Source organism: Galeopterus variegatus, unplaced genomic scaffold, assembly GCF_000696425.1.
Source record: "Galeopterus variegatus unplaced genomic scaffold, G_variegatus-3.0.2 Scaffold6596, whole genome shotgun sequence".
In the NCBI taxonomy this organism is placed as follows: Eukaryota; Metazoa; Chordata; class Mammalia; order Dermoptera; family Cynocephalidae; genus Galeopterus; species Galeopterus variegatus.
The window spans coordinates 9948-20421 of NW_007732707.1; the positions used below are offsets into that span (position 1 = coordinate 9948).

The window sequence follows — 10474 nt, forward strand, 5'->3', positions numbered from 1 at the left end:
AAATTTTTGCAGAGTCGAGTTGGTCTTGCTTTCGGATTATTTGTTTCTTAAAAGCAGCGATCATGCAGTACCAAGGAGCTATAATTCAAAGCATAAAATTGCACTGAGTGAAAGGAATTAGGCTAAATCTGCACACATATTAAGACATACCTTGAAAAGTGCTTTTTGACCTGATTCTTTACATGAGCTTGCTTTCTTGTAATTCTTCTAACTCTATGGGTTTGTGTGCAGCAAAAAATTTCTGGGTTCTTTTAGGTTGCGCTTATTCTGGCACATGTGAGGCAAGTCCACCCCATGGGAAATGAACTATAATAAACCCAGTGAGTGGTGATGAGCCAGAAGGGGCCAGCCTTATGTCACTGCATAGTTCAGGTTGCACAGACACACAAAAGCATGACCTACCTTTATTCCCAGGGCTTCTCCAGAAATAACAGCAATTGTCACACCATCCTTACTGGGCTTGGGGATTTCTTCACTTTTCAGCTCCTGATACTGGGGTTCTACCATCTTCTCTGAGCTCCTCAAATTAACCCACAGTTGCAGGCCATGGGCTGGCTCCTCTGAGCAAGGCATCTCAGCGTGCAGAATGCCCCTGCCTGCGGTCATCCACTGCAAACACCAAATCAACAAGAAGGGAAATGTAATGTAGCCCTTCACAAGTCTGCACGTGGCACGATTACAACACTGTCACTAAGTGAGGGATCTTATAGATGCTGCTGTCAGAGCCCTGGTGTCCCGAGGAATAACAAACATCAAAGCCAGTTGCTGGAGCCCTTGCCAGTTTTCCAAAGGCTTCCTAAGATTCCTCATTTGAAATCAACACATCAGAACTGGAATTCCTTTAAGTGGAAGAACCCTCTCTTTGATATCCCTGAATCACAGATTGAGCTTTAAGATGGGGCAGATAGTATATTGGGGTGTGCTCTCAGGAGATATAACTTAAGAAATTAAAAAAGCAGGACTGGACAGAGGGAAAAGCCATCCAGCAATGCAGTTACAACAGAGGCCCTATCCAATCCAACAGAGAACTCTGGATTTGGGATAAAACTTCAGAATTGTCTCAACTTCAGGCAAGGTGGTCAAGCTTTATAGTCCCACATCATCAAACCGTTGACTGTGGGCCACACCCAGGTGGGAAGCACAGCCTTGGGAGAGGCGTTTCCCACTGCAGGGGGTGGCTCCGTGGGAAGGATGCAGATGGACACATGTGTGGGTCCACATATACCTGCCAAGGCCCCCAGGATCCGCTACACTGTAGATGGCTGACTTGCATCTCTGCTTGCTCAGTTCCAGCAATGGAGCCCTCAGTACTTGGAGAAATAGTTTACCACCTCCACAGTTGTGCAGATTCTTCAAGCATTTGTTTATTTCTTTATTAAGAGTGGATTAGAAGCCCACCCTAGACACTAATCTTGGAATCTGGGGATGAAGAAGTAGAACATAATAGATACGTTTCCTGCCTGTCTTAGCTCAGATTCTCCCGCAGAAGATACTGAGACAAGGACTCACGTGCTGGTAGTTTATTTGGCAAGTGATGCAGAAAACATAAGTGAGGGAGTAGGGAAGAGTGAGACAGGCAAGGGAGAAAGCCCAAGCGGCATGTTAATGAGCAGGTTCCATCTGTGGACACGTGGGGCTCCATCCTCCTGGGAACCTGTAGATGTACTTTAGAACTATGGCACAGAGGACAGGGAAAGTGAGGGTATTTAGACTCCAACTCCCATCCCGCACTGACCATAGGGGTGTTAAATCCCCAACATACCCGGGCTGCCCAGTACCTGGGCTGGAGAAAGCCCTCAGGCAGAGTGGCAGCACCTGAGACAGGGGGCTGGGTACACAGATGGGGCCCGTCACCACCTGAACTCAGAGGTTGCCAAGGGGCTTTGAGGCAGGCCATCAACAGCACCTTCCACATGTCCCTCATGGGGCAAAAAAATCCTTTAAAAAGTGCACAAATAATGATTGCCATCACAATTGTGCTTGGCACTGTGAAGAATGGCAGGTTTCTATAAGGGCACATGAGGTGGCCTGCTTAGGTCAAGACAGCTCACCGGAGGGTGCGACCTTTAGGCTGAGATCCCAACGAGGAGTAAGAATGGGCCAGGGAAGGGGAGCAGGAAGAGGATTCCATAGAAAGGGAGCACCACGTGAAAAGGAGCCCAAGGCAAGGCTGAGCATCGTCAGTTTAAGGATCTGAAAGAAGGCCAGTACATATTTTAGAGATTTCTTTCTTCCACTAAGTCTAAATAGATTTCCCTCTATTTTCCACTGGATAAGGCTGATTAAACCTTTTACTGTAGGAGTCGGCAAACTACAGCCCAAGGGCCAAAACTAGCCTGCCGCCTGTTTTTGTGAAGGTTTATTGGCACACAGACATGCCCATTCATTGACACACTGTCTTTCGTGCTACACTGGAAGAGCTGAGTAGCTGTGACAGAGACCAGACCATATGGGCTGCAAAGCCTATCTGGCCGTGATAGAAAAAAATATGCCGACCCCCACTTTAATGCAACATAAAGTAGATCTCAACACCCTCCCATGCTGCATTTCTTCTGTCTGACAATAGCTACTGGTGTTCCTCAAAGACATCCTCCCATTTTTAAGCATTTTCCTGTTCTGTTAACAGTTCATCTCTCCTTATTTTCAATACCTTGGTTATCCTTTTTAGACATAACCTAGTTTAGCAATACCTTTCTTAAATGGCCTGCCCATTAGATTGGGTAAGGGAGAACAGGGTTTTCTTTCCATCCTCACCATTTACTACCTCTGAGGCCAGGGGCATCTTTTTATCTTCTTCCTTTTTGATTTTTATTTATTTTTTCTCTTGACATCTTTAAATCCCCACTCCCTCATTTTTTAAATGAGATAAAAATAATAATTATCTCAAAGTGATCATGTCTATGAGAATGCTGAATAAACTGGAAGACACACCATCCTGAGTAAATGTGAAATGACAATGGTAGGAGCAGCACTGGCCAGCCCCTCACAGGTACAGCTGCAGAGGTGGCATGATGGTGCAGATGGCAGAAGTCACCACGTCTGTGATCATGACACACCCAGTCATCACATCTAGCTTTCTAGGCAGTCACCATTTCATTTCTGCTCCAGTGAGAGGTTACTGCTGACTTTTCGCCATGGCCCCTTTTGCTTTTCTGTCTTTAAATTTCATGTTCACTGAAACACCATGATTCATATATGTGCATTTATCATTCCACAAAATATAAGAATGATCCCAAAAAGTACCTTACAAAACTGGCAAAGATGACTCAAGCACTTCCTGTGGATTTTAATTGTAACATATCTCAGACAAGATAGGATGGTGAAGGAGTTTTAGTCACTGTCCTATGTGATAACACCTAACACTGCAAATGAGTTGGAAGATAAGCAGTAAATTGTCTCAAATGCAGCAGAGAGGTCTAGAAAGATGAGGACCAAAACAGTCACTGAATTTGGCAATTGGGACGTCACAAGTGATCATTACCTGAACGGCTTCAGTAAAGGTTTAGAAGGGGGGTGCTGAGAGGCCAACCCTGATTTCAGTGAGTGGAGGACAAAGTGGAAGATAAGGAAGTTGAAACAGTCACTCTTGATTATTCTTTTGAGAAATATAAAAAAAAAAGCCTAAGTGGGAGCTAGAAAGTTATTGAGGGGTCAAGGAAAGTATGAGAGGAAAACAGAGACCTGTGCAGGTTTCCAGGCTGAGTGGAAGGATCCATAGAAAGGGAAAGGTCAAAGGTATAACAGAGAGAGAGCGGAAAGGGTGAATGTACTGGAAGTGGACAGAATCCAGCATGCACACCCAAAGACTACTAAACTATCAGCAAGTCCCTGTCCTCGGCCATACCTGCAGGTCTCCCGGATTCATTTTACCAACGTGTCCACAGAAGTCTTCATGGGCCATGCTGCCCCCTTCCAGGAGGTAAGATACCTTTAAAAACACAAACAAAACCAAAAGTTAGTTCTTTGCCCATTATTTAATTGGATTATCTGGGTTTTGTTTGTTTACTTTTTGCTATTGACTTGTATGAGTTCCTTATATATTTTGGATATTAACCCCTTATTGAATAATATGATTTGCAAACATTTTCTCCCATTTCTTGGGTTGCCTTTTCATTTGAAAAAAGGGCCAAGTGTTCCGAATAGACATTTTCCCAAGGAAGACATACAAATGGCCAAAAGGTATATGAAAAGGTGCTTGACATCACTAATCATCAGGGATATATACACAGTGGAATATTATTCAGCCTTAAAAAGGGAGATCTTGTTATCTGCAACAACATGGATGAAACTGGAGGACATTATGCTAAGTTAAGTAAGCCAGAAACAGAGGGACAAATACTGCATTGTCTCACTTACAGAAACAGAGAGTAGAAGTGTAGTTACCACAGGTTATCAGGAGGTGGGGGAAATGGGGAGATGTTGGTAAAAGGGTACAAAATTGCAGTTATAAGATGAATAAGTTCTGGAAACCCCATGTATAGCCTAGTGACTAGAGTTAATAATAATGTATTGTATACTTGAAATTTGCTAAGAGTAGATGCTCAGTATTCTCACCACACACACAAAAAGGCAACTATATGACGTAATGGATATGTTAACCAGCTTGACTGTGGTGATCATTCCATAGTGTATACATATATCAAAATGTCATGGTGTACACCTTAAATATATACAATTTTTATTTTTCAGTTATACCTCAATAAAACTTTAAAAAAAGAAAAAGAAAAAATAGGAGTCAAGTAGCTGTGAGGAGGACAGGCAGGTACTTAACTCACACCTGTGCACAAGATAAAGCGTCTCAGAGGAAGTGAGACCTACAGAAGAGGTGGAAGTAAGCCAGGAAAAAAAAAAAAGATGGTAGTGACGGTGTATTCCAGGCATACGTGGAGGCCCAGAAGTGAGAAAGAACAGGACTTGTTCAAGAAATGAGAATGGCGGGCCAGCCTGGTGGCGCACTGCTACAGTGCGCCGCTTGGGAGCGTGGCGGCGCTCCCGCCGAAGGTTCGGATCCCACATACAGACTGGTTCCCGCTCACTGGCTGAGCGAGGTGCGGGTGCAACACCGAGGGTTGTGATCTCGTTGCTGGTCCCGGTCCAGTACGGGCGCGACACTGAGGGTTGCGATCCGTTGCCGGACACGAAAAAAGACAAAAAGGAAAAAAAAAAAAGAAATGAGAATGGTAACAGATGAGCCTAGAAGAGATAAAACCAATCATAGTGTTGTACTGGATTTATCCGTGACCTTGGTCTCCCACAGCCATATCCTGACCTATACCATGTGACCAGTGCTCCATCAACTGCAGCGGAACCTTCCACAAAGTGTTATGGAGAACCTGTGCTCCCCTTTTGGATATTTCCTTCTACGTGGATGGTACTCCATTAACGTTAACATACCCTGCCTCTTGCTGTATCTCACCCACCCCTCTGTAGGGGGAAAAGAACAACTTAATCTGACTGGGGGGGTTGAAAGAAGAAACTGAGCTTGCAGAGCTGAACCCCCTTCTCTCCCCTTCCTTTTAGGATTCAGCCTGCCCACGGAAAACAAGTGTCCTCTTTCACTCTTTGCCTCTGTGGCAGGGGCCAGCCCCCATGGCCATGGCCTGCAGGGGTCCAGCACAGCTAGTGAGATCTGAGTAAGTCTGCCTAATTTTTAGGTGCAGTATTCAGAAGCCCACCTGCCTGAAGATTTAAGCTACCTTCTCCAATATCAGCTATATCAGAAATAAAGGTATTTTTTGTTTGTCATCTTTCTTACTCTTTCATTTTATCAATTGGTCGAGAGTTCTGGCTGGAAGCACAGATCATTATTTATTATGCTTCCTCATACTTCAGACTAAGGGCGTTGAAGAGCTGGTACTGATATAAGAGGAGAGGGTCTGGGGAGGCTTCATAGCCAGCCTCAACCCACCCCATCTTCTAGCAGGTTGTTGACTCTTTCACAGGAAAGAATTCAAGAGCAGAGTCACAGTACAAAGTGAAAACAGGTTTAATGTAACAGATAAGTACATAGGCGTCACATAGAAAGTGCAGCTTAGCTCCAGAGACTGCACAGGGCCTGCACCAAGTTTAACACAAAAGTAAGAGATGCACCCTTAACGTTTAGTACAAAGTATACGCTGGCTCAAGAGCGTGAGCAGCTGCCCATTAGCAATGAGTTTAACACAGAAGTAAAACATACCCACCTCTGCCGGCAAGGTGCAGGTTGGCCTCAGGAAAGTGAGCAACCAATTGCAGCAAGTTCAATGCAAAAGTAAGAAATACACATTAACAGACAAAGAGCAGGTTGGCTCTAGAGTGAACAGCAGCCTGCCGAAAGAAAGTTTGATACAAAAATAAATACGCATCTCAGGCAAAGTGTGGACTGGCTCTAGAGAGAGGGAGCAGCAGCCCCGCCTTCTACTGGGATTTGACTTTTATAGTTTTGATATCTAATACTTATTCATGTTGTCTAATGAATATTTAACTAAGGGGGTGGTTTCCAGTTATGTAAGATAGTCTTGCACATGCTCAGTTGGTCTGTTTTAGAGCATGTTCACTGATTAAATTCCATCACGTGCGTGGTACACACTTAGAATATTTTCAGTGCTCTCTATCGCTTCCAGTGGAAGGTCATTCAAAGGATAAACTACCCTCTACTGAGCATGCTCAGCCATTGGAGTGATACAAATCCACCCCTTCTGGTCTCAATTTCCCCATGTTGGTGCTGAAAATAGGTACAATTGGCAACAGTAACTCTCTTATAGGGGAAGGCCCAGAGGAGGGGCCTGAGACCCTGTAGAATGGCTTGAATCAGAGTGTCCTGAAACCCGAACCCAGGGAAACTGAGCACCTCCTATCTCAGTACTATCATGCTGTTGAAGTCTTACATTGTGCATTGCTTCTTGAGCTACCTTTATGGAGTGCCAGTTCTTGAAAGTAAATAATCACAGTGCACTTACTACAGTGCACATCAGGGCTGGCTGACATGAGGACTCCCCAGGTTTCATCCTGAAGAGTAATGCCATTGAGTTACACCATGCACAGAATGGCCTAGGTAGAACCTTTACCCCAGCAGATGACAGGCAGATGGCTACAGAAATTGGAGCCTCTAGGTTTCCAGGCTAAAACCTCTGCCTGGGAACTTGCTATGGTAATGACAACAGTGCAACATTGGCACAGGAAGAGAAGGGACCCGTTTTTTATGGGAAATTAATATTTGATAACGGCAATTTCAAATCAGTGGGGCAAGGATGCATTTTCCAATAAATGGTATTGAAACAATTGACCGACCATAGGAGAAAAGAAAGTAAGCCCCTGCTATACATAAAAATGTGTTCCAAATGGATGAAGGATTTAAATGTGAATAATACACTTCTAAGATTTAAATATAAGGAGACAAAAAGATTACAAAATGTCTACACAAAACTATTCTTTGCAATATTTATTATAATAGCAAAAAGACAGGGACAATCTGGATAATGGGTAAATAGAAAACACTTCAGTAAATTATGGTATAGCCATAAGAGAGAATTCTATGCAACTGTTAAAAAGTGATATACATCTCTACTTATTGACACAGACAAATGAAATATTATTTAATCAAAAAAGCAGGTTACAGAAAAGCAATTCTATTTAAAGGGTTCAAACACAACAATGCTCTTAAATGAGTTTATTTAAATAAAATCACATCCCACTGTGTTAGTATGCACTGAGGTGCCCAGATGAACACACCAAAATGTGAACAGCTGTCATCTCCAGATGGTGGAATTGCAGCTATGTTTTAAAATTTTCTTTCCACTTTTCAGGTAGTTTGGATTCTCTGTGATGAGTAATTTTCTTTTTTACAACAGAAATAACTTTTCTGTTTTGGAAAAAAAATAAGATGCTGCCACCAATCAGTAGATAAAAATAAATAGTATGCTTTATTCTGTATAGCTGCTGGTGAATATTCCCCGCTTAGGTGAACTGGGGCTGGATAAGAAAGCAGTGAGACATAAGGTGAAACACTAAGAATCAGAAGAATAACTGCATATTACTGTGAGGACAATGTAGCTCCGACTTGAACACGTGTTACCAGGTGGAAAAGACCTACAATTTTTATAGGCGGCACTCATGTTTAAATAGGAATAAAACACTTAGGATTTAACACAAAGCTTAAAAATTTAAGAGGCAAATAAAAGGCTTCCAAATTTCAAACAACCGGCCAAACTATAAAGAACTGGTGTCTAGAATAGCTTTCTATTTCCTGCTACACATGCATTTTTAATTAAAATAATTGCATGAGAAAGGCAATTTTCATTCTGTTTGGGCTGAAGCTCCTCTTTAGGTTCTCAAAAACGTTCCTTTCAAATCATATTCTTTTCCATCCCCGAATATTTTTCAATTATCCAAGCCTAAGGGCTTTCGAGTTGCTGACCTTCTCACAATATGTCAGGCAACTTTAAAAAGTAAATTGTGGTGAGCATGATTCATTTAAAGATGAAAATTAAAGTGGACATCAAGAGGTTTTATTTTTTCGAATTTGATTTTAGGGAGCAACTTCAACACTGTTTCTAAGAGACTGAGAGACAGTTATCCCCCCTTTTCCTCTACTTTTGCTGTGTGGACATCCTTCTTTCCCTAGTAATAGGTAAATAGACATTATTTCTACTGAAATCTGAATTAGAGAAGTCCAGTCAATGAAGCCTTACCGAATACGTAATACCTACCTTTTACAACTCAAAGCAAAAATCATACTTTTAGCCTTTCAGGTGAAAAATAAAAAATTAAGGAAACCACTGACCTTTTATTTATTATAATTTTTTATCTTATTTATTTATTGTTGCTAAGTGCTGCAAATGCTACACTGAGAACTTACATATAAATTAATGTCTATAGAGAATTTTTTTTTTTTTTAACTCAAACAGTATTTCTGAGAGTTGACACAATCCAGATGATTTTTTAGGACATTACATAATGGCAAACACCTGGAGAATTGCCGTTGGCGGCTGATGAACTGAGTGTTATGTTTAAACTCAACAGTTGCATGTACCTAATTAAGGAAGAAATCTGTAATCTAAAGCAGGTGTTTTCTTAAATCACTGGATGTCCTGGTTCTGCTTCCTCCTTTCCTCCTTCTAGTCCTTTTCACAGGTCTTCACTAAATATTGTTGCTTCCTTGTCAGTTCTTATTTCTTTGTGTGTTTGTGTTTTGGGGGAGAAGAACATAAACCCACAAGAGTGATAAAAGTGTCACTTGCCAAGCGAAATTTAGAAAAGGTGCACCTCAAGGAGTTATAAATTAATTCTGAAGAATTATAACACCAGATCTAATATAGTTGGTGTCTTCCTGGCTGGCATTTAGAAGGAAGAATGTGAGTCCCTCATTCAGTGCTATAGGTGCAAGACATTCTTTAAAGTAACAAGTTTATATTACAAAGAAAACTGTCTTTTCCTTTAATTTTCATTTGCCCTAAAATGGTGGCTTTTTCCCCCCTATTGGGAGGAAAACAAGAAAAACAAAACAAAAACACAAGTTGAGGTCATGACTAATGAGCGATGCATATTGCATAATAGAAACTGCCAACTGGTCTTCAGGGGTAGAAGCGTGATGTTTGAATTCATATAATTAAGGACACAAGTTATTTTACAAAAATATTTTAATGACTTGAGCAATCCCTCAGAAACCCGGAAAATCACCCCACTAAATTGACTCGTCCAATCCTGACTCCACATCGGTACCTTCACAAGTACCAAAAGGTGGTTTTTAACAAAAAAAGGAAGAGATACACAGTTCAGGTATTTGGCTAACAGGCATATCCAAGGACAGTATGTTAAAGCTCTACCAGGTCTGCCTTGACATTTCCCGCCACCACCCTGCGAAGGCGCCAGCGCTTGGGGGACTCCCGCCACTCTGTCCCCTGCTGGCGTGGCCCTGCCGCCGGGAACGATTCAGGCTTCGGGGCCCTGGTTGGAATCTCGGGTTTGCCACTTCCCAGGTGTGAGATGCAGGGTGAAGTCCTTTAAGTTCTCGGTGGCTCAGTTTCTCCGTGTGCAAAATGGACGTAGGAGGTGAGCTCGGAGACGGTGGCGGGACTAACTGAGGTTCTGCGTGCAAAGTGCCTGGCACATGGCACGTGGGCCATGAGTTCCAGAGTTAGCAGCCACCACACCTCTGCGGGTAGACATCCCGCTCTTGAGTTCTCCCTCGGGTCCTCACTCGTACTTCCTGCAATATATTTCCCCCGATGTTCTCAGGGTTTGCTTCCTCACTTCATTCAGGCCTCTGTTCAAATGTCACTGCCTAAGAGACGCTGCTTCCAACCAGCCCATCTCATCTAATTTATAGATCAATTCTTCATCTCCTACCCTGGTTTGTTTCTTCTTCCTAGCTTGTTCGTTATAGGACACTATATTACATTGTTATTTGGTTATTCATTTATTGTCTGTCTTTGCTAAGAGAATGTAACCTCCCTAAGGCGGGGACTTTTTTTTTTTTTTTTTTTTTTTTTTAGTA

The 10474-nt window shown here is 42.4% G+C and overlaps 1 protein-coding gene across 1 annotated transcript in view; it reads right to left on the reverse strand.

Moving 5' to 3' along the window:
* Positions 1 to 402: 402 nt before the first annotated feature.
* LOC103606447 (pirin-like) overlaps positions 403 to 10474 on the reverse strand; it is a gene marked incomplete at its 3' end in the record, with an annotated part of 41010 nt that continues 30938 nt past the window's right edge. The window contains exons 4-5 of the mRNA XM_008591038.1: positions 3845 to 3928; positions 403 to 609 (exon numbers count right to left, since the gene is read on the reverse strand). Of these exons, the coding sequence (XP_008589260.1) occupies positions 403 to 609; positions 3845 to 3928 (291 nt within the window). The remainder of the gene's footprint in view (positions 610 to 3844; positions 3929 to 10474) is intronic.